General features: G+C 40.8%; 1 protein-coding gene and 1 long non-coding RNA gene across 5 annotated transcripts in view; one reads left to right on the plus strand and one right to left on the minus strand.

The window, feature by feature from the left end:
- The window catches only part of LOC133638807 (PALM2-AKAP2 fusion protein-like), a 170,180-nt gene that overhangs the window by 20,769 nt on the left and 123,645 nt on the right, over nt 1–25,766 (minus strand). For all 3 annotated transcript variants that reach the window (XM_062031781.1, XM_062031780.1, XM_062031779.1), the window contains 5 exons: nt 19,567–19,944; nt 11,075–11,434; nt 5,202–5,300; nt 5,036–5,137; nt 3,558–4,953 (listed from right to left, as the gene is read on the minus strand). In XM_062031781.1, the coding sequence (XP_061887765.1) occupies nt 3,558–4,953; nt 5,036–5,137; nt 5,202–5,300; nt 11,075–11,434; nt 19,567–19,944 (2,335 nt within the window). The remainder of the gene's footprint in view (nt 1–3,557; nt 4,954–5,035; nt 5,138–5,201; nt 5,301–11,074; nt 11,435–19,566; nt 19,945–25,766) is intronic.
- LOC133638808 (uncharacterized) overlaps nt 1–25,766 on the plus strand; it is a 35,512-nt gene that overhangs the window by 2,002 nt on the left and 7,744 nt on the right. Inside the window, exons 2-3 of one of the 2 annotated variants that reach the window (XR_009823686.1) lie at nt 5,096–5,193; nt 21,892–22,303. This is a non-coding gene — a long non-coding RNA (uncharacterized LOC133638808). Of the gene's footprint in view, nt 1–5,095; nt 5,194–21,891; nt 22,304–25,766 lie in introns of those variants that run through there. The other variant, XR_009823687.1, reaches the window with a different exon arrangement.

Raw genomic sequence — 25,766 nt, forward strand, 5'->3', positions numbered from 1 at the left:
TGTGGCATAATTACTAAGTAAATGTGGCATAATTACTGAGTAAATGTGGCATAATTACTGAGTAAATGTGGCATAATTACTAAGTAAATGTGGCATAATTACTGAGTAAATGTGGCATAATTACTGAGTAAATGTGGCATAATTACTGAGTAAATGTGGCATAACTACTGAGTAAATGTGGCATGATTACTAAGTAAATGTGGCATGATTACTGAGTAAATGTGGCATAATTACTGAGTAAATGTGGCATAATTACTAAGTAAATGTGGCATAATTACTAAGTAAATGTGGCATAATTACTGAGTAAATGTGGCATATTTACTGAGTAAATGTGGCATAATTACTAAGTAAATGTGGCATAATTACTGAGTAAATGTGGCATATTTACTGAGTAAATGTGGCATAATTACTAAGTAAATGTGGCATAATTACTGAGTAAATGTGGCATATTTACTGAGTAAATGTGGCATAAATACTAAGTAAATGTGGCATAATTACTGAGTAAATGTGGCATAATTACTAAGTAAATGTGGCATAATTACTAAGTAAATGTGGCATAATTACTAAGTAAATGTGGCATAATTACTAAGTAAATGTGGCATAATTATTGAGTAAATGTGGCATAATTACTGAGTAAGTGTGGCATAATTACTGAGTAAATGTGGCATAATTACTAAGTAAATGTGGCATAATTACTAAGTAAATGTGGCATAATTACTGAGTAAATGTGGCATAATTACTGAGTAAATGTGGCATAATTACTAAGTAAATGTGGCATAATTACTGAGTAAATGTGGCATAATTACTGACTAAATGTGGCATAATTACTAAGTAAATGTGGCATAATTACTAAGTAAATGTGGCATAATTACTGAGTAAATGTGGCATAATTACTGAGTAAATGTGGCATAATTACTAAGTAAATGTGGCATAATTACTGAGTAAATGTGGCATAATTACTGACTAAATGTGGCATAATTACTGAGTAAATGTGGCATAATTACTGAGTAAATGTGGCATAATTACTGAGTAAATGTGGCATAATTACTAAGTAAATGTGGCATAATTACTAAGTAAACCAACTTGCAAGAAGCATAAACAAGAGAAACCTGCAGCCATTGTTGCCATTTGAAGTTCAGTTCAAGTTAAAGTGAACTTGAACTTGAACTTCACTTTAAGTTCCTTGGAGTAGGATTGCTATCTGGCAACCTCAGCCAAGGAGAGGGGGAGGGACTACACAACTATGACCCTGACTGCAGTACCAAAATAGTAGTATATGATATTGTAGTAGTAGTATATGATATTGTAGTAGTAGTATGTGATATTGTAGTAGTAGTATATGATATTGTAGTAGTAGTATATGATATTGTAGTAGTAGTATGTGATATTGTAGTAGTAGTATATGATATTGTAGTAGTAGTATGTGATATTGTAGTAGTAGTATGTGATATTGTAGTAGTAGTATATGATATTGTAGTAGTAGTATGTGATATTGTAGTAGTAGTATGTGATATTGTAGTAGTAGTATATGATATTGTAGTAGTAGTATGTGATATTGTAGTAGTAGTATGTGATATTGTAGTAGTAGTATGTGATATTGTAGTAGTAGTATGTGATATTGTAGTAGTAGTATATGATATTGTAGTAGTAGTATGTGATATTGTAGTAGTAGTATATGATATTGTAGTAGTAGTATATGATATTGTAGTAGTAGTATGTGATATTGTAGTAGTAGTATGTGATATTGTAGTAGTAGTATATGATATTGTAGTAGTAGTATGTGATATTGGAGTAGTAGTATATGATATTGTAGTAATAGTATGTGATATTGTAGTAGTAGTATGTGATATTGTGGTAGTAGTATATGATATTGTAGTAGTAGTATATGATATTGTAGTAGTAGTATGTGATATTGTAGTAGTAGTATATGATATTGCAGTAGTAGTATGTGATATTGGAGTAGTAGTATATGATATTGTAGTAATAGTATGTGATATTGTAGTAGTAGTATATGATATTGTGGTAGTAGTATATGATATTGTAGTAGTAGTATATGATATTGTAGTAGTAGTATATGATATTGTAGTAGTAGTATGTGATATTGTAGTAGTAGTATATGACATTGTAGTAGTAGTATATGATATTGTAGTAGTAGTATATGATATTGTAGTAGTAGTATATGATATTGTAGTAGTAGTATATTATATTGTAGTAGTATGTAATATTGTAGTAGTAGTATGTGATATTGTAGTAGTAGTATATGATATTGTAGTAGTAGTAGTATATGATATTGTACCAGTATGTGATATTGTAGTAGTAGTATATGATATTGTTGTAGTAGTATGTGATATTGTAGTAGTAGTATATGATATTGTAGTAATAGTATGTGATATTGTAGTAGTAGTATATGATATTATAGTAAGTTTATATGATCGATACTCAAGTGATTAGATTGATTTGAAAATGCATTTTGTTAATGTTTACAAACTCCAGGAATAAGTCTGGACAAAGAAGGACTTTGTGGTTTCAAAGGAGTATTTGATTTTTTGCTTTTGTTTAGTTATTGCGTTCTATTTACTTTTTTTTTGCTTAAACAATTGTTTGAAATACAAGAGAGTGAAGAAGTAGTTTAAATATTGTTATTATACTGTCTATAACTGTCAATACATCTCAACATTTACAGTTAATACATGTATCTCACCCATGGATGATTGTAATAAAACTGTCATCAGAACATCCCTAAATGGTACCCTAAAGTTTGACTTAGGTACTAATACTACTAGTAGTAGTATTGTTTGTGTACAAGCGACACAGTTTAGCAGGAGTGTACCAACACTTTGCAGCAGATGACTAACCTGGTTCTGTTCTGGCGGTCAACTAACCTGGTGCTGTTCAGGCGGTCAACTAACCTGGTGCTGTTCTGGCGGTCAACTAACCTGGTACTGTTCTGGTGGTCAACTAACCTGGTGCTGTTCTGGCGGTCAACTAACCTGGTGCTGTTCTGGCGGTCAACTAACCTGGTGCTGTTCTGGTGGTCAACTAACCTGGTGCTGTTCTGGCGGTCAACTAACCTGGTGCTGTTCTGGCGGTCAACTAACCTGGTACTGTTCTGGTGGTCAACTAACCTGGTACTGTTCTGGCGGTCAACTAACCTGGTACTGTTCCGGCGGTCAACTAACCTGGTGCTGTTTTGGCGGTCAACTAACCTGGTACTGTTCCAGCGGTCAACTAACCTGGTACTGTTCTGGCGGTCAACTAACCTGGTACTGTTCCGGCGGTCAACTAACCTGGTGCTGTTCTGGCGGTCAACTAACCTGGTACTGTTCTGGCGGTCAACTAACCTGGTGCTGTTCTGGTGGTCAACTAACCTGGTGCTGTTCTGGCGATCAACTAACCTGGTACTGTTCCAGCGGTCAACTAACCTGGTGCTGTTCTGGCGGTCAACTAACCTGGTACTGTTCTGGCAGTCAACTAACCTGGTGCTGTTCTGGTGGTCAACTAACCTGGTACTGTTCTGGCGGTCAACTAACCTGGTACTGTTCTGGCGGTCAACTAACCTGGTGCTGTTCTGGCGGTCAGCGTGAGTCTAGTTGGCAGGCTGTTGCTCTTCAGCTTGTCTGCCGGGTTTATGCTGCTTTTCCGCGGTCCTGATTTTGCAGGAACATGACTGCTGCCGGTAACGTTCCCGGCATGAGGAACGATAACAGGCTGAGCCTCTCTCTGTTTCTTCAGTTCTTCCTCTCTCTGCTGAGCTGCTCGGATCTCCTCCTCGATCATGGACAATGTACGTTGCTTCTTGGAGCGCAGGCGGAACGGCCCGCTCGCCACCTCCACCTCAGGGCCTTTGGTCGCTGCCGCCGTGCTGCGAAGTTCAGCTGCTTCGGAATATTTACTGAAATAGCTGAAGTCCGACTTTTCTGGGCTTGAAGGAGAAGGGGGACGGCAGACGGGTGGCGGCCTGGGGACAGAAGCTATGGGGACAGAGCATGGAGCTGGAGCAGTGACTGGAGCTGAGGAAGCAAGCGCTCTGGTATAAGACGACTGGATCTTGATCCTGGGTCCTCTCTCTTTGGGTCTCTGTGGTGGAGAGACAGGTTGAGAAGGAGTTGGAGATGGCTGCGTTGGATTGGATGAATGTTGCTGGTCTTGTCTTTCTATCAGCTTCTCTGGGAAAGCAACCTGTGCCTCTGGCAACCGGGATGAGTTAGATGTAGCAAGGCTGGAGGACACAGGGGCTTGGAGACAGTCAGATTCCCCAAATGACAGAGGGGAAGAGGAAACTGGCACTGGGCTGCTTGTTGAAGCTGAGGATGAAGACACAGGGCTGCTCATTTGTGAAGAATCCAACTGCCAGTCACCTCCATTGGTGGAAAGGGCATTTTGGATGACATTTTGGACAAGTACCTCTGCCTGATATTCCAGCTCCTCCTCAGCCCCATTGCCAGTGGTTTGCCCATTGACTGGGGTAGTAGGCTGGGGTGTAGGCGGTGATACTGGGGTAAGTGGCAGAGGAGTCGGGGGAAGTGAGGCTCCGCTGTCTGAAACACTATCCAAGCTAAACACTGTTGTGTCCTGAGAGCGCACTGAAAACTCATCCAACCCCGAGTCGGACTCCTCTGGGTGGAAGTGGCTCTTGCCTTCCTCTTCATCACTGAGATTTGTCATTACAGCTCGAACACTGGTAAATTCTCCTGGAACGCCATCATCACACCAGGTCACGTTACACTCTGCCCTTTCTGTAACGATGCTGTTGCTCCCATGGCTGCCCCTTGGCACGGACTTTGAGAAGGGCCTGGCGCAGTACATATGAGGAGCCACAGAAGTTTTGGTCACTTCCCCTTGCAGGAATTGCTTCCGGGCAGATGAGAAGTCAATCTTTTTTTCTAGAATGTCTTCCTTCCTGATTAGCTCTGGGTCAAGGGTCACCAATGTGGGGGGTCCAGTCAGCTGGGGCTGATCACCGTCAAAGGAAATACAAAAGGATAACCTTAATATTGAGCCAGTATTCTACTGTAACCTGAGAAGTGCTTGTCACCTGTGTGTGTGCACAGCTTTGATGATGCTTCTGTTGTTTCCTCTCCTGGTACTTTTTCAGAGACTCCAGTTGTTCCGTGTCCAGCTGCTCCTCCAAAGGAACCTTGGAAAAACAGACCAATTCATGAAATGAGTCTGTCAATATCAAATATTCAATAGGTAAGCACCTCTTGCGGAGGGTTCCACCAACGCTGAGCAATGCCAGGGTTTTTCTTCACCGCCTGATCTTTGATGAGCTCTTGGCGCTCACGCTCCAACTCATGGACCTGTTGGACAGGAAGAAGGAGGAAGGATGAAGACCAGGAATGTTGAAGCTTTCCCATAAAAGCCATTTTGCCCCCTTGTTTGGAATTGTCTGAAGCCGCAAAACATAACACAGCTTAAAAACTGCTAAATGTTATTTTTGATAAAAGAACAGACGTGTGGGGTGTTACATATGCCTGGCTAGTGGAGTTGTGTGATAGTTACACATGTGTGATAGTTACACATGTGTAACTATCACACATGTGTAACTATCACACATGTGTGATAGTTACACATGTGTGATAGTTACACCTCATTCCCCAGCGTCCTTAGAGCTGCATTGGACAGCGAGTTGACAGCTCTTGGTTTTTAGCTCACAGACTAGCACAACTCTATTCAACTCTCAATCAGTGGTCGACGTGTGCAGAGCTGGACTGAGCTGCATGTTACACATGTGCTGCATGTTACACAGTTACACATGTGCTGCATGTTACACATCTGCTGCATGTTACACATGTGCTGCATGTTACACAGTTACACATGTGCTGCATGTTACACATGTGCAGCATGTTACAAAGTTACACATCTGCTGCATGTTACACATGTGCTGCATGTTACACATGTGCAGCATGTTACACAGTTACACATGTGCTGCATGTTACACAGTTACACATGTGCTGCATGTTACACAGTTACACATGTGCAGCATGTTACACAGTTACACATGTGCTGCATGTTACAGTTACACATGTGCAGCATGTTACACAGTTACACATGTGCTGCATGTTACACAGTTACACATGTGCTGCATGTTACACAGTTACACATGTGCTGCATGTTACACAGTTACACATGTGCTGCATGTTACACAGTTACACATGTGCTGCATGTTACACAGTTACACATGTGCAGCATGTTACACAGTTACACATGTGCAGCATGTTACACAGTTACACATGTGCTGCATGTTACACAGTTACACATGTGCAGCATGTTACACAGTTACACATGTGCTGCATGTTACACAGTTACACATGTGCAGCATGTTACACAGTTACACATGTGCAACATGTTACACAGTTACACATGTGCAGCATGTTACACAGTTACACATGTGCAGCATGTTACACAGTTACACATGTGCAGCATGTTACACGTGCTGCATGTTACACAGTTACACATGTGCAGCATATTACACATCTGCTGCAGGTTACACATGTGCTGCATGTTACACAGTTACAAATGTGCTGCATGTTACACAGTTACACATGTGCTGCATGTTACACAGTTACACATGTGCTGCATGTTACACAGTTACACATGTGCAGCATGTTACACAGTTACACATGTGCAACATGTTACACAGTTACACATGTGCAGCATGTTACACAGTTACACATGTGCAGCATGTTACACAGTTACACATGTGCAGCATGTTACACAGTTACACATGTGCAGCATATTACACATCTGCTGCAGGTTACACATGTGCTGCATGTTACACAGTTACACATGTGCTGCATGTTACAGTTACACATGTGCAGCATGTTACACAGTTACACATGTGCTGCATGTTACACAGTTACACATGTGCAGCATGTTACACAGTTACACATGTGCAGCATGTTACACAGTTACACATGTGCTGCATGTTACACAGTTACACATGTGCAGCATGTTACACAGTTGCACATGTGCAGCATGTTACACAGTTACACATGTGCAGCATGTTACACAGTTACACATGTGCAGCATGTTACACAGTTACACATGTGCTGCATGTTACACAGTTACACATGTGCAGCATGTTACACAGTTACACATGTGCTGCATGTTACACAGTTACACATGTGCAGCATGTTACACAGTTACACATGTGCAACATGTTACACAGTTACACATGTGCAGCATGTTACACAGTTACACATGTGCAGCATGTTACACAGTTACACATGTGCAGCATGTTACACGTGCTGCATGTTACACAGTTACACATGTGCAGCATATTACACATCTGCTGCAGGTTACACATGTGCTGCATGTTACACAGTTACACATGTGCTGCATGTTACAGTTACACATGTGCAGCATGTTACACAGTTACACATGTGCTGCATGTTACACAGTTACACATGTGCAGCATGTTACACAGTTACACATGTGCAGCATGTTACACAGTTACACATGTGCTGCATGTTACACAGTTACACATGTGCAGCATGTTACACAGTTACACATGTGCTGCATGTTACACAGTTACACATGTGCAGCATGTTACACAGTTACACATGTGCAGCATGTTACACAGTTACACATGTGCAGCATGTTACACAGTTACACATGTGCTGCATGTTACACAGTTACACATGTGCTGCATGTTACACAGTTACACATGTGCAGCATGTTACACAGTTACACATGTGCAGCATGTTACACAGTTACACATGTGCAGCATGTTACACAGTTACACATGTGCAGCATGTTACACAGTTACACATGTGCTGCATGTTACACAGTTACACATGTGCAGCATGTTACACAGTTACACATGTGCTGCATGTTACACAGTTACACATGTGCAGCATGTTACACAGTTACACATGTGCAACATGTTACACAGTTACACATGTGCAGCATGTTACACAGTTACACATGTGCAGCATGTTACACAGTTACACATGTGCAGCATGTTACACGTGCTGCATGTTACACAGTTACACATGTGCAGCATATTACACATCTGCTGCATGTTACACATGTGCTGCATGTTACACAGTTACACATGTGCTGCATGTTACACATGTGCAGCATGTTACAAAGTTACACATCTGCTGCATGTTACACATGTGCTGCATGTTACACATGTGCAGCATGTTACACATGTGCAGCATGTTACACAGTTAAACATGTGCTGCATGTTACACAGTTACACATGTGCTGCATGTTACACAGTTACACATGTGCAGCATGTTACACAGTTACACATGTGCTGCATGTTACAGTTACACATGTGCAGCATGTTACACAGTTACACATGTGCTGCATGTTACACAGTTACACATGTGCTGCATGTTACACAGTTACACATGTGCTGCATGTTACACAGTTACACATGTGCTGCATGTTACACAGTTACACATGTGCTGCATGTTACACAGTTACACATGTGCAGCATGTTACACAGTTACACATGTGCAGCATGTTACACAGTTACACATGTGCTGCATGTTACACAGTTACACATGTGCAGCATGTTACACAGTTACACATGTGCTGCATGTTACACAGTTACACATGTGCAGCATGTTACACAGTTACACATGTGCAACATGTTACACAGTTACACATGTGCAGCATGTTACACAGTTACACATGTGCAGCATGTTACACAGTTACACATGTGCAGCATGTTACACGTGCTGCATGTTACACAGTTACACATGTGCAGCATATTACACATCTGCTGCAGGTTACACATGTGCTGCATGTTACACAGTTACAAATGTGCTGCATGTTACACAGTTACACATGTGCTGCATGTTACACAGTTACACATGTGCTGCATGTTACACAGTTACACATGTGCAGCATGTTACACAGTTACACATGTGCAACATGTTACACAGTTACACATGTGCAGCATGTTACACAGTTACACATGTGCAGCATGTTACACAGTTACACATGTGCAGCATGTTACACAGTTACACATGTGCAGCATATTACACATGTGCAACATGTTACACAGTTACACATGTGCAGCATGTTACACAGTTACACATGTGCAGCATGTTACACAGTTACACATGTGCAGCATGTTACACAGTTACACATGTGCAGCATATTACACATCTGCTGCAGGTTACACATGTGCTGCATGTTACACAGTTACACATGTGCTGCATGTTACAGTTACACATGTGCAGCATGTTACACAGTTACACATGTGCTGCATGTTACACAGTTACACATGTGCAGCATGTTACACAGTTACACATGTGCAGCATGTTACACAGTTACACATGTGCTGCATGTTACACAGTTACACATGTGCAGCATGTTACACAGTTGCACATGTGCAGCATGTTACACAGTTACACATGTGCAGCATGTTACACAGTTACACATGTGCAGCATGTTACACAGTTACACATGTGCTGCATGTTACACAGTTACACATGTGCAGCATGTTACACAGTTACACATGTGCTGCATGTTACACAGTTACACATGTGCAGCATGTTACACAGTTACACATGTGCAACATGTTACACAGTTACACATGTGCAGCATGTTACACAGTTACACATGTGCAGCATGTTACACAGTTACACATGTGCAGCATGTTACACGTGCTGCATGTTACACAGTTACACATGTGCAGCATATTACACATCTGCTGCAGGTTACACATGTGCTGCATGTTACACAGTTACACATGTGCTGCATGTTACAGTTACACATGTGCAGCATGTTACACAGTTACACATGTGCTGCATGTTACACAGTTACACATGTGCTGCATGTTACACAGTTACACATGTGCAGCATGTTACACAGTTACACATGTGCTGCATGTTACACAGTTACACATGTGCAGCATGTTACACAGTTACACATGTGCTGCATGTTACACAGTTACACATGTGCAGCATGTTACACAGTTACACATGTGCAGCATGTTACACAGTTACACATGTGCAGCATGTTACACAGTTACACATGTGCTGCATGTTACACAGTTACACATGTGCTGCATGTTACACAGTTACACATGTGCAGCATGTTACACAGTTACACATGTGCAGCATGTTACACAGTTACACATGTGCAGCATGTTACACAGTTACACATGTGCAGCATGTTACACAGTTACACATGTGCTGCATGTTACACAGTTACACATGTGCAGCATGTTACACAGTTACACATGTGCTGCATGTTACACAGTTACACATGTGCAGCATGTTACACAGTTACACATGTGCAACATGTTACACAGTTACACATGTGCAGCATGTTACACAGTTACACATGTGCAGCATGTTACACAGTTACACATGTGCAGCATGTTACACGTGCTGCATGTTACACAGTTACACATGTGCAGCATATTACACATCTGCTGCAGGTTACACATGTGCTGCATGTTACACAGTTACACATGTGCTGCATGTTACAGTTACACATGTGCAGCATGTTACACAGTTACACATGTGCTGCATGTTACACAGTTACACATGTGCAGCATGTTACACAGTTACACATGTGCAGCATGTTACACAGTTACACATGTGCTGCATGTTACACAGTTACACATGTGCAGCATGTTACACAGTTACACATGTGCTGCATGTTACACAGTTACACATGTGCAGCATGTTACACAGTTACACATGTGCAGCGTGTTACACAGTTACACATGTGCAGCATGTTACACAGTTACACATGTGCAGCATGTTACACAGTTACACATGTGCTGCATGTTACACAGTTACACATGTGCTGCATGTTACACAGTTACACATGTGCAGCATGTTACACAGTTACACATGTGCAGCATGTTACACAGTTACACATGTGCTGCATGTTACACAGTTACACATGTGCAGGTGGACAGTACTTTGAAATGACTACTGAGCAAAAAAAGCTGAATGCTTGTTTTAAAAACGGTTTGCAACTTTAAATGTTTTGTTGTTTTAAAAATGTTTTGCAACTTTAAATGTTTTGTTGTTTAAGCAGCCGTCCATTGCAGCGTGTTGAAAGTGTAAGTGCTGATTAGTTGACACGTAATTACCTCCTCAGAATCCCGTATCCTGGTCACTCTGACATGTTGCTCCTCTCCTGGAGTAAAAAGTTTTGCGGGCCTTTTGTCTTCCTGAAAAGCTCTCAGCTCAAACTTAGCAGTGGTGTGGCTGGATTCCTCCCTTGGTACATGTCCGTTAGTTTTTGTCCCCAAGTGGTCCTGGTGCACGAAGGTGCTTTGTCTTGGCCCCTCCACTGTGATTGGCTGCTGATATCCAGGAGTTGAATTGGACACACTCACAGAAGAATATTTTCCATCAATGCTAACTGGTGTGGTGTATGAGGGGGAGGAGCTTCCATTGGTGGGTGTTTCTGAGGCTGCATCCAGCACCTGGTCCAGGTAGCGAATCTCCTAAGGACAGGGAACAGGAAAATAGAATTTACAATGAGGGTTTCCAACCGGAATGTAATTCTGCAGCTACTGTCTTTTATCAACATTTTTAACAATTTGCACATCAGTCTAGACCAAGGATGTCGAACTCATTTTAGCTCAAGGGCCGCATGGAGGAAAATCTATTCCCGAGTGGGCCGTAATGGTAAAATCATGGCATGATAACTTAAAAATAAAGACAAATCCAGGTTCTTTTCTTTGTTTTATTTTGGCCAAAAATAGAATGAGACACATTCTGAAAAAGTACAAATCACAAATAATCCTCTGGACAAAACACTTAAAGTTTGTCTAAAATTCTGAGGAAATTGGTGCAGTTTCAAAAACACAACGAGCTTAGACTTTGTCTCAGTGTATCTACAAAGCCAGGATTCAAACTTTAAGTCACAGTCTTTCTGGGATTGAACAAAAAAACACAACATGTAAACTCTTGTAGGTATCAAATACCTCCTTTGTCATGTCCACGTATCAATCCAGTGCTAACTCAACAAACCATGAGAAACGGAGGTAAAAACTCTACAAAAGGGTTAAGTTCACTTTTCTTGTGTTTGACAGAGACATTTTGGGGTAACGAGGATGCCAAGTGACGATGTGTTCCAAGCAGAAGACATTAAACGGCAGGTTTTAGGTTTCATGAGGGTCAATGAGGAGGAGCCACAGTCCCCCTTTACTGTGTACCTCTTGCTTGGCCTCGGTATAAACTGTTTGCTTGCCTATCAGAATTGCTATTGTGACATCGAGTGGACACATTTTAAACAGCAGATTTTTTTTTGTAAAAAAAAAAAAAAACAGCTCATTTTCATACTTGGCAAACTCATCACGCGGGCCAGAAAAAAACTGTTTACGGGCCTGATCCGGCCCGCGGGCCGTACGTTTGACACCCCTGGTCTAGACACAAAACTACACACTGTATTGTATTTAGAGCTAAAGTTAAAGTACCAATGATAGTCACACACACACACGGGGGTGGTGAAATTTGTCCTCTGCATTTGACCCATCCCCTTGCTCACCCCCTGGGAGGCGAGGGGAGCAGTGGGCAGCAGCAGTGGCCGCGCCCGGGAATCATTTTGGTGATTAACCCCCAATTCCAAGCCTTGATGCTGAGTGCCAAGCAGGGAGGTAATGGCTCCCATTTTTATAATCTTTGGTATGACTTGGCTGGGGTTTGAACTCACAACCTACCCGGACACTCTAACCACTAGGCCACTGAGTAGGTCTGTCAAAGTAGAGCTGTCAAAGGTAACGTGATAATAAGGCGTTAATTATAAGTTCCTTTAATCGCGATCTTTTTTTTTTTTACGCAATTAATGTTTTTGACCCTCAGCCCGTTCCGTAGTAATGGTGTCCAGTTACTGTTGAGTCACAAGCTACAAAATAGCTATCAGAACTGCACAAAGATTTGATGGAAATCTCAGATCCAGAACCATGGCGAGTTGTTCCCCGGACAATTTGACCTTCAAACGCCATGAGACGACAAAGTTAGGAGAAGCTTCACGTCCATGTCTGAATGACAGTTACGTGCATTGAAAACTTCAAATGTAGATTGTTACTCAAGCTGCTTGGTAAGATGGAATATACGCTCAGCAGGAACAAAGACGCTAGAGAGGAAATCTAAAGTCACTTTTGTCACAGATTTTTGTCAAATCATGTCAAACTATTTCCTGCCTGGAAACACTTGGAAAAACTTTGTAGGGAGGTTTGTTTTGTTGTTGTTGTTTTCTTGCTCTCAATTTCCAACAAATTGTCCATACTTGCTCGTTGGTCTGCGTTGAAGAGCTCATCTTTCTCACGTGTTTGAGGGGGAAATATTTCCACACCCGACCGACATTTGTCTTTGTAATCCTTTCTTTTCCTCCTAATTTGTGTTAGCATTTGGTGCTTCTAACTAGCGACTAGCAAGGCTCTCTGGCCATGCATTGTGTGTGTGTAAGCTAGCAGTCCACAGAGACAAAGATTGTGGATGACTGACAAGAGGATTCACTCTCTTCATTTCATTCTCCTGTTAAATAAACATGCTCTGGGAGTTTAGAGTGATGTAGATAGTAATCCCTCTTGCAGTTTCAAAGTGTCTTGTACCCAGTTTGAAAGTGTCTTGTACCCACTTTGAAAGTGTTTTGTACCCAGTATGAAAGTGTTTTACACCCAGTTTGAAAGTGTCTTGCACCCAGTTTGAAAGTGTTTTACACCCAGTTTGAAAGTGTCTTGCACCCAGTTTGAAAGTGTCTTGCACCCAGTTTGAAAGTGTCTTGCACCCAGTTTGAAAGTGTCTTGCAACCAGTTTGAAAATGTCTTGTACCCAGTTTGAAAGTGTCTTGCACCCAGTTTGAAAATGTCTTGTACCCACTTTGAAAGTGTCTTGTACCCAGTTTGAAAGTGTCTTGTACCCAGTTTGAAAGTGTCTTGCACCCAGTTTGAAAGTGTCTTGTACCCAGTTTGAAAGTGTCTTGCACCCAGTTTGAAAGTGTCTTGTACCCAGTTTGAAAGTGTCTTGCACCCAGTTTGAAAGTGTCTTGTACCCACTTTGAAAGTGTCTTGTACCCACTTTGAAAGTGTCTTGTACCCAGTTTGAAAGTGTCTTGTACCCAGTTAGAAAGTGTCTTACACCCAGTTTGAAAGTGTCTTGCACCCAGTTTGAAAGTGTCTTGCACCCAGTTTGAAAGTGTCTTGTACCCATTTAGAAAGTGTTTTACACCCAGTTTGAAAGTGTCTTGTACCCAGTTTGAAAGTGTCTTGCACCCAGTTTGAAAGTGTCTTGTACCCACTTTGAAAGTGTCTTGCACCCAGTTTGAAAGTGTCTTGTACCCAGTTTGAAAGTGTCTTGTACCCAGTTTGAAAGTGTCTTGCACCCAGTTAGAAAGTGTTTTACACCCAATTTGAAAGTGTCTTGCACCCAGTTTGAAAGTGTCTTGTACCCATTTAGAAAGTGTTTTACACCCAGTTTGAAAGTGTCTTGTACCCAGTTTGAAAGTGTCTTGTACCCAGTTTGAAAGTGTCTTGTACCCAGTTAGAAAGTGTTTTACACCCAGTTTGAAAGTGTCTTGTACCCAGTTTGAAAGTGTCTTGTACCCAGTTTGAAAGTGTCTTGCACCCAGTTTGAAAGTGTCTTGTACCCAGTTTGAAAGTGTCTTGTACCCACTTTGAAAGTGTCTTGTACCCAGTTTGAAAGTGTCTTGTACCCAGTTTGAAAGTGTCTTGCACCCAGTTTGAAAGTGTCTTGTACCCAGTTTGAAAGTGTTTAGTACCCAGTTTGAAAGTGTCTTGTACCCAGTTTGAAAGTGTCTTGTACACAGTTTGAAAGTGTCTAGTACCCAGTTTGAAAGTGAGACACAAAGAAAACAACCACACAGACAAGGCCATTTATCGATGACGGCAAGGTTATCAAGTTCCTTTTTAATGATCTTTGGACTACATTTTTTACTGACAATCGGCCCAGGCCTCTTCTATACTAAAATAATCTTTTTTTTTTTCCTTACCCATTTTTTAAACCACTATTTTTATTTCTCTTTTGTTACACCTTTCTGTATGGATCCTTATTTACGGTCAACTTACTCACAACAAATTAGATCGAAACATGTGTTTTTCAAACAGTTTCTTAGAGGCAAAATACATTTTTTCCACAAAATGTGGACCCTGATCATCCCAACAACTCATAACCAGAGAAGAAATGGATCCAATTGTCATGAAACTGGTTGAGAACTTCCCAATCCCTTTGTCGTCCCACATTGCAGATGCAATGACCAACCATGATTCAAAAGAGAGTTGGCTAACTTTGAAGCTAACTAAGTAGGCACAGTGGGTACACATCTCACAGTGATAAAGACGTTGCCATGGTGTTGAAGGTTCAACAACAGACGTACCAAGTACTGACCTCACAAAGGTTGGGAACTTAAAAGGCTGTCTTTACGTTGAGCTATGACCTCACAGCTGTTTGACTGTTTTGTGGTTATCATTCACAAGATTCATTTGAACAAAAGCTACAGTTAACGCACTTCTTCCCCAACTCAGCATGTTGTCGCGAGTGAAGGAATCAGCATTTGGCAGGTACAGCCTGACAAAGCAGAAGCTTATCAATGTTTTCTTTGAGGAGGATAAAAGAGCCCTGAAGAATCAAGTTAAGGACCTGAACGGTCAGCTTCAACTGGCAAAAGAACAGATCAACTGTCAGGGACAACAACTGGAAGACCTCAATGCCAAGCTGAATTCAGAAAATAGTGAGAACAAGGTTCTTTGGGACCAGGTGGAATATCTGACCAGTGAGGTTAAAATTGGAAGCAAAACAAATGAGAATGAAACCAAACTGCTGCACCAACCACAGGACACGGGAAACGAGAGTGTCATGAAGAAACCTCAGATCTTCAAAGAAAAGGAGCACAAAATGAAGGACAAGAGGGAAAATATGCTACAACAGCATCAGAGCAATCCCTTCCAAATAGGATGCACGTTTTCAGTGGAGTCAAGTGATTTGATTTTTCTTGAGAAGCCTAATCTGTTTTCCAAGGAGAAATGCTTGTGGAGGGAACTACACAAAGAAGTCATAGAAATGCGGCAAGATATCAACCAGATGGCTCCGGTCGAGTAATAAGAGGAAAGACAAAATCAATGAATATTGATCTCTAAATCCACAGCAACTGTATGCCTTTTAGCTAACACAAAGTTGTGGAAAAGGTTGTGATACCACAACCCTCACCACAAGCAGTCCAAGCGGCTCCGATTTTGAAAGTGACTTAAATGACGTAAAAGATTCTGCGTGTTTTATTTTTGTATTTTCACTACTTTACGGTGCAGCACTTTGTATGACAAACCAGTTTTAAAATGTGCCATACAAATAAAGTGGATTGAATTTGGTTGGATGTGACAAAATCACCAAATGTTCGGCACACCATGCGTACAAATTAATTTGTTCCACACCATATCAATCAAACTATTCCAAAGTTTCACGTTGCCATGGTGATGCAAGGGAACCCTAGGGACTAGGAAGGTCTGACTTTACAAAGGTTTGGAATGTCCTTTGTACAATGACATCACAGTCTGCATGCAGCTAACCAAGCGCTTTTGTACTAAAGGCTGACCGTTTCAAACTTAGCGCTTCTGTAGTGATGGCTGACGGCTCACGATCAGTTGAGATCATCAAGATCTAATTTACTTCAAACATCCTGACGTGAGCGCATCTCTTCAGCAAAACAACATGTTGTCACGAGTGAAAGAATTAGCCTTTGGCAGGTATCACTCAGCCAAAGAAAAGCTTCTCAGCGTTTTCTGTGAGGAAGACCAGGAATATGTGGACAATCAGGTGGAGGACCGCAACTCTCAAGTCAAAATGGCAAAAGAACAGAAAAGCTGTCGAGGACAAAACGGTGCAGATTTTTCTACCGAACTGAAATCAGTGGGCAATGAAAGCGAGATTGTCTGCCAGCAGGTAGAATATTGGACCAGTGAGGTCAAAATCAGATGCAAAGCCAAAGAGGATGAGGCCAAACTAGTCCACCAACTACAGAAAACAGAAAACCAAATCTTCAGGAAAAAATGCCAAATGATCCCGAAAGAAATGGAGAACAAAGTGAAGGAAAACTATCAGTTCCAAATTGGATGCAGGTCTTTATTGGAGTCAAGTGATTTGGTTTTTGAGGAAACACCTCATCTGCTTCCTAATGAGAAGTGTTTGTGGAGGGAACTACAAAAAGAAATTGTGGAAACGCGGCAAGACAGTAACCAAATGGCTCCGGTGGAGTGATAGACGCCAGGAATAAATGAAGTTCAGCTTTAAATCTACGACAAGTAATACCTTTTAGGGTAAGAAAATCAATGGTAGAAATAACTGTTGAACAAAAAGCAGTCCTGAGATCAATGTTTCATAGCAAAACCCTCAGTCAGCAGTTCCAAGTGCTTCAGATTTTGGAAGTTACTTATCCATCCATCCATTTCTACCGCTTGTCGCTTTTGGGTTGGCGGGGGTTGCTGGAGCCTATTTCAGCTGCACATGAATAACGTATAATTAGATTTCATGCATGTTTTTATTTGTTTTCATTATTGTAAGGCAGTTTTTAAACTTCTATAAAAATAAAGTGGATTGAATGTGTGATGGACAGAAATGCCAAAACATGTGTCAGTTTTAGTCTTACTTATTTAAGGTATCCGGTTGTCATGGCAATGCCAGGGGACCCAAAAAGCCTGACTTCACAAAGGTTTGGAATGACCTTTGTACTATGACATCACTGCTCTGTAAGCATTTATTGTAGCCAGGCACGTTTGTAGTAATTACAGACTGTTCAAGATCAGTTGAGATCCTAAAATCCCAGTTGACTAAGAACATCCTGAGGTAAGCGCTGCTCCTCCGCAAGAAAACATGTTGTCACGAGTGAGGAACTTAACCTGTGGCAGGTATTGCTCGGCCAAGCAGAAGCTCATCAAAGTTTTCTGCAAGGAAGACAAGGAATCTCTGGAAAATCAAGTGTTGGACCTGAAAAGGCAGCTGAAAATGGCAAAACAACTGATAAGCTGTCAAGGACGGAAATTAGCAGATATTTCTGCCAAGCTGAAATCAGAAGGGAATGAAAACAAGATTCTCTGGGACCAGGTGGAATATTTGACCAATGAGGTCCAAACCGAAAGTAAAAAAGAGCACGAGACTACATTGCCTAGGACAAAACAAGAACCAGAACACAGTTTTTGGGAAAACCATTTGAGGAAGGAGATTGACAGGGAAAAGGAAGATAAAACTCTGGTACCGGACGACAAAACTATGTTCCAACTGAACAATCCATTTCAAGCAGACAGCAGCTCCGCATTGTTCATTGACCTAAATGATGTGTCTTCTACAGACACGAGTGAGCCTGGACTATCTGACAACACCAGCAATACATCGTCTGGGGACTTAAGTCATTTGTCATCCGAGGACGCATATCAACCAAGATTGAATGAGTTGTTGGTGTGGCGTCTAAAAAATGAATCTATAGTGATGCGACTGGACAATAACCAGAAGGTTCCAGTTGAGTGACTCTGACTAGCCTGAAAGGGCTGGTAAGTTGACTGTGCAAATAATTACCATCCAATAGCTAAAGCTGATGTATATCATTGAAAAATGAACTTGGACTTTCAGAAAACTGGATAAAGCTCATGAAATATCGGCCCCACAAAATAAACTCATGTTGATAACATATTTAACATCTTTGGGACTTGCTACTAATTTTCATTCTACATTTGAAATATTCTAAGTATCTACCATGTATGAATGCCATGGTAGAAAATGGTATTTTTATTTTTTTTGTTATAAAAAAATACAATCGTGTGTGCTTACGGACTGTATCCCTGCAGACTGTATTGATATATATTGATATATAATGTAGGAAGCAGAAATATTAATAACAGAAAGAAACAACCCTTTTGTGTGAATGAGAAAAAATGGGGGAGGGAGATTTTTTGGGTTGGTGCACTAATTGTAAGCGTATCTTGTGTTTTTTATGTGGATTTAATAAAATAAAAAATATTTTTTTTATTTATTTCTTGCGCGGCCCCGTACCAATCGATCCACGGACCAGTAGCGGGCCGCGGCCCGGTGGTTGGGGACCACTGAATTATACAACATCCTTCCAATAGAGTGGTATTTACAACATCCTTCCAATAGTGTGGTATCTACAACATCCTTCCAACAGTGTGGTATCTACAACATCCTTCCAATAGTGTGGTATCTACAACATCCTTCCAATAGTGTGGTATCTACAACATCCTTCCAATAGTGTGGTATCTACAACATCCTTCCAATAGTGTGGTATCTACAACATCCTTCCAATAGTGTGGTATCTACAACATCCTTCCAATAGTGTGGTATCTACACCATCCTTCCAATAGTGTGGTATCTACAACATCCTTCCAATAGTGTGGTATCTACAACATCCTTCCAATAGTGTGGTATCTACAACATCCTTCCAATAGTGTGGTATCTACAACATCCTTCCAATAGTGTGGTATCTACAACATCCTTCCACAAGAGAAATGGACCAACAGTGAATGACAACTGCAGATTGAAAAGGACATTCAGTGTTTATGTGATTATAACGCTTGCAAACACAAAAGTTGATATTGTGTGAGAATCTGCTGACCTGTTCTAGCTCACTGTCACTGTGGCCTTGGTCAGTGGGTCTGCTGAGGCCTTGGTCAGTGGGTCTGCTGAGGCCTTGGTCAGTGGGTCTGCTGAGGCCTTGGTCAGTGGGTCTGCTGAGGCCTTGGTCAGTGGGTCTGCTGTGGCCTTGGTCAGTGGGTCTGCTGAGGCCTTGGTCAGTGGGTCTGCTGAGGCCTTGGTCAGTGGGTCTGCTGAGGCCTTGGTGAGTGGGTCTGCTGAGGCCGCCATGCTGGATCTGCTGGCTCTCCACTTCCATGATGAGTGGTCCGTCAGTTATGATGCTGACTGATTCCTGGAAACTGACAGTCTTCAAGGTTCGCTCCTTTGTTGTTGTGCCACTGTCATCTTGCCACAATTTCTGTGAATGGTAAAAACAAAGTAGATTCCTTTGTGATCATGGAAATGTATAAGAAACAAAAAACAAAGAATGAAAGTATGAACTGTACATGGCTTGTATAAATGCATTTTCATGAAAGGAATACAAAGAAATGATGACAAACTATAAGTCTACATTGCAGTGATAGTATGTGTGGAGGTCCAAACACTGGAGCCAACTCTTGTTCTGTTAATGACCTCCCAAACAAGACGTGACTATTTCAATATGGCTAATATCATTTCAGCCATGTTGAAACAGAGGCCCTGTATGCTTCTTGACTGAGGGTTTTCTTGCTTAAGAACATTAATCCAGTGCCCCTCTGATTTTGTGAGCCACCCGCCCAACACATTCCAGACCTCACAATCACCCCATGGTGCTAGACCTCTTTCATTGACCAGAGGCCACATGGTGCTAGACCTCTTTCATTGACCACAGGCCACAGACAACAAGCTCTGTTGGTTTTCTTGTTTTACTGCCTTCTTCATTGACACACTTTCTCAAGTCCCCTCAGCATCACTTCAGTCAAGTGGGTTGCTCACAGCACACACCCGCCCCCCCGTCCCCCCGCCACCCCGAAAGGGACAAGTGGTAGAAAATGGATAGATGGACAGGTTAAAATTGCATTTTACCCTTCATTGCACTAAAAGCTGTATTATTGTGCCATGCATGTTCATTCTGTCCTCAAATATATTGCATTTGATTTGAGCAGCCTTCAAATGTCAATGAGGCACATTTTTCATCAAATACCGGTAGCTTTTTTACGGATGCAAATCTGAACAACTTAAGATTCAATTCTGTTTCTTGGAGTGACGATTTAGTCTATCAACAAGCCAGAATGCTGAATTTACGATTTGATTCAGAATTAACTAACCAGATTCCCTTAGCCAGCATCCTTGCTTGAATTTCAGTTGAATTGAAACTTGTATTAGTAGATTGCACAGTACAGTACATATTCCGTACAATTGACCACTAAATGGTAACACCCCAATAAGTTTTTCAACTTGTTTAAGTCGGGCTGCACGTTAATCAATTCATGGTTGTCCTCTGTTTGCTGTCCATGTAGCATTCATGCTAGCGACGCCATCCTCACATTCATGTTTGGCTTTAAGATGCTATTTTAAACTTGGTGTGCAGCGCTAAAACACTTTGTTACTAACTTATTACCTCACGTTTATCTAAAGTTCTGTCTGAGTTTGCTTTGAAGGGCACAGAGCACATCGCTCTAACTATCATCACATCGCTCTAACTATCATCACATCGCTCTAACTATCATCACATCGCTCTAACTATCATCCCATCGATCTAACTATCATCACATCGCTCTAACTATCATCACATCGCTCTAACTATCATCACATCGCTCTAACTATCATCACATCGATCTAACTATCATCACATCGCTCTAACTATCATCACTGTGGCGTATGACATCATCACCGTGGCGTATGACATCATCACTGTGGCGTATGACATCATCACTGGCGTATGACATCATCACTGTGGCGTATGACATCATCACTGTGGCATATGACATCATCATTGCCTGTGCAAAGTGCCAATCAACACAAACACTGACATTAATCTTCATTTATTGATGGGAACAGCCCTGATAGAAATGTTGAAGACTCTCTCTCTTTTATCTGGAGTGTCTTTTCAATCTTTTTCTCAGCCAACTTTCTCACACACACACGCACACGCACACGCACACGCACACGCACACGCACACGCACACGCACACACACACACACACAGAGAAGTGGTTTTACATTGTTAATGATATTAGTGCATGTGACTTTTACACACACACAAAGTCTTCCATCTGGCTGTGGTTGACCACTTGTTAAGCTTAGGAATGTGTGTGTATGTGTGTGTGTGTGTGTGTGTGTGCGTGTGTGTGTGTGTGTGTGTGTGTGTGTGTGTGTCCATCAGACAGGATTGAACAGAGGAGGGAGGATATCCTGTTACGGCCTGAGGAAAAGACTAGAAGAATGCAAAAGCTAGTGGAAGTTGTGTGTCATCGCACAGGAGTTGTGTAGCCATGGTTTGAGCTGACATTCCACACATAGCGAGCTCAGAGCTCAGATGCCAATGAATGTGATGAAAGACCGTCGAGCCCGCCTGCAAAGTTTTAGGTGCAAACTGAGTGCAGGAATGCATAAAAGATGTAATAATGATCCCAGTCAAAATGCATCAGCTGCATGTTGGAAGCTGCAAGAATCATTTGTGTAAATATTACACTGAGCAGATAATGAGGTGTTCAATATGGGCTGCAGGAATACAGTAATGGGATAAACCATAGTACATTGTGTATTTCTGTGTAAATTGTTTAAATAAAAATGTTTTCTGCCCGTCATAACCTTCAATATTTAATAAACATTGAAATTGCATTTGTGCATGAATAAGAATGTGCTGCCATAACCTTCAATAGTTAATAAACATTGAAATTGCATTTGTGCATGAATAAGAATCTCCGCTCTCTCGCAGCAGCCATGCAGAAACAATGTCAGCGTATTTTAAATTCCAGGCACTCCAGTTAGTCTGGATTTGATCCATTTTTATTAGTTTCACTCATTAAACAATCAACCAAAGCAACAGGATGTAAATAAACATATTTCTAATCGAATTGATCAATTGTATTGATTATTCATTGAAGACCTGGAAAAATATTGTCCTTTATGATAAGAGTACACATTTGTCCAAATGTACTTGGTTGAATGTTCTGAACTCCTGTTTATATATTAGTGTCATTTTGACGCTTCTAAGCAAGCTTTATGATGTTCTTCTTTGGACTGAAAACTCATTTGAGACTGAATCTACAACACTCCTGCACTCCACTTTCTCTTCATTGCTGCCATTAATCAACTATTCTTTGTGATGGCCAGAAGTGGGAGTGGTCAATAAGTGGGAGTGGTCAATAAGTGGGAGTGGTCAATAAGTGGGAGTGGTCAATTGAAGTATTATGCCTGTCCCTATCCAATGAAACATGTGCAGTGCTACGTTGAAATCAACATAGAGACAAAGGTCATGTGATGTTGCACAAGTCATCATTTCCAAATGAGTTGTAGGGAAAATAATTAAAATAGACTTGATTTAAAATGTAATGTAATGTCATTTCTTATTTTAGTTTAGGTTAGGTCTTTTAGCACTCAAATCCTAAGAGATATGTTGTTAAAGACAGGAAGTAAGTCTTTCAGAGAGCATGACTCACAAAATGTAAAATAAGATAGTAAAAAGTCATGCAGCCATTAGAAAAGCTCAAGTAGTCATGAGACACAAGGATGCTTGATTGCAAAGATCTACTTTTAGACAACGTTTAACAACAGTTCTTTGAAGAAGGTTTAAGTTGTGGTGCAAATTGGAAGGAGAGGAGACATAAATGTGAGTCAGCTGTTACACATCAAAGGACTAAATGAGTACAAGGTCACATCATTCAATGATGGATCATCTTTTCCACCACATCTTCAAAAGGGTCTTTAATTCTCATGGAAAGATCAATCAATCAATCAATCAAAGTTGATTTATATAGCCCTAGATCAGGAGTGTCTCAAAGGGCTGCACAAGCCACAACAACATCCTGGGCTGAAGTGACTGATCATGAACATGGAAGTAAGTGCTTGAGGATATGACTAAACCTTGTCTCAAGGCAGTCTGGTGGTGTCACTTCCCATTTTATAATACGATACAAGCACTTGAAATATGATGCAATACTTGTGTCTGAAGAACAATGATCTAGTAAGAACATCTGAATACTCATGAGATAGTGTGTGAAGAAGAATGATCTAGTAAGAAGTACTTACTCTCATGAGATAGTGTGTGAAGAAGAATGATCTAGTAAGAAGTACTTTCTCTCATGAGATAGTGTGTGAAGAAGAATGATGTAGTAAGAAGTACTTTCTCTCATGAGATAGTGTGTGAAGAAGAATGATCTAGTAAGAACTACTTTCTCTCATGAGATAGTGTGTGAAGAAGAATGATCTAGTAAGAACTACTTTGTCTCATGAGATAGTGTGTGAAGAAGAATGATGTAGTAAGAAGTACTTTCTCTCATGAGATAGTGTGTGAAGAAGAATGATCTAGTAAGAAGTACTTTCTCTCATGAGATAGTGTGTGAAGAAGAATGATCTAGTAAGAAGTACTTTCTCTCATGAGATAGTGTGTGAAGAAGAATGATCTAGTAAGAACTACTTTCTCTCATGAGATAGTGTGTGAAGAAGAATGATCTAGTAAGAACTACTTTCTCTCATGAGATAGTGTGTGAAGAAGAATGATCTAGTAAGAACTACTTTCTCTCATGAGATAGTGTGTGAAGAAGAATGATCTAGTAAGAACTACTTTCTCTCATGAGATAGTGTGTGAAGAAGAATGATCTAGTAAGAAGTACTTTCTCTCATGAGATAGTGTGTGAAGAAGAATGATCTAGTAAGAAGTACTTTCTCTCATGAGATAGTGTGTGAAGAAGAATGATCTAGTAAGAAGTACTTTCTCGCATGAGATAGTGTGTGAAGAAGAATGATGTAGTAAGAAGTACTTTCTCTCATGAGATAGTGTGTGAAGAAGAATGATGTAGTAAGAAGTACTTTCTCTCATGAGATAGTGTGTGAAGAAGAATGATGTAGTAAGAAGTACTTTCTCTCATGAGATAGTGTGTGAAGAAGAATGATGTAGTAAGAAGTACTTTCTCTCATGAGATAGTGTGTGAAGAAGAATGATCTAGTAAGAAGTACTTTCTCTCATGAGATAGTGTGTGAAGAAGAATGATGTAGTAAGAAGTACTTTCTCTCATGAGATAGTGTGTGAAGAAGAATGATGTAGTAAGAAGTACTTTCTCTCATGAGATAGTGTGTGAAGAAGAATGATGTAGTAAGAAGTACTTTCTCTCATGAGATAGTGTGTGAAGAAGAATGATCTAGTAAGAAGTACTTTCTCTCATGAGATAGTGTGTGAAGAATAATGATGTAGTAAGAAGTACTTTCTCTCATGAGATAGTGTGTGAAGAAGAATGATGTAGTAAGAAGTACTTTCTCCCATGAGATAGTGTGTGAAGAAGAATGATGTAGTAAGAAGTACTTTCTCTCATGAGATAGTGTGTGAAGAAGAATGATCTAGTAAGAAGTACTTTCTCTCATGAGATAGTGTGTGAAGAAGAATGATCTAGTAAGAACTACTTTCTCTCATGAGATAGTGTGTGAAGAAGAATGATCTAGTAAGAAGTACTTTCTCTCATGAGATAGTGTGTGAAGAAGAATGATGCAGTAAGAAGTACTTTCTCTCATGAGATAGTGTGTGAAGAAGAATGATGCAGTAAGAAGTACTTTCTCTCATGAGATAGTGTGTGAAGAAGAATGATGTAGTAAGAAGTACTTTCTCTCATGAGATAGTGTGTGAAGAAGAATGATCTAGTAAGAAGTACTTTCTCTCATGAGATAGTGTGTGAAGAAGAATGATGTAGTAAGAAGTACTTTCTCTCCACATCAACATGTCTGTACTCACCACCAGCAGCTGTAAGGAACCATCTTGTGGTCATTCCTTAAGTAAGTTAAAGGTGATCTTTTTCCAAGAGTGTGTTGTCCTCAGCTGCGTTTACTCCAGCTTCACTTCATTCCTCTTCCAGATTGTGGGCGTGGCAACTTTTCCTGCCTCGCCACTTCCTGCCCTCCCATCTCCTTCCTCTCCTCCACAAAGCTTCTCCTCTCTCTGCTTGTGATGTCACTAACTTCTCCACATGCACAAAAGATCTGTTCTGTGCAGAACCTCCAACACACTCCTCCCTTCCTGCTGTAGGTCAAGCCCCTCCCACTTCCTAG

Source organism: Entelurus aequoreus, linkage group LG21 (assembly GCF_033978785.1).
Source record: "Entelurus aequoreus isolate RoL-2023_Sb linkage group LG21, RoL_Eaeq_v1.1, whole genome shotgun sequence".
Classification (NCBI taxonomy): Eukaryota; Metazoa; Chordata; class Actinopteri; order Syngnathiformes; family Syngnathidae; genus Entelurus; species Entelurus aequoreus.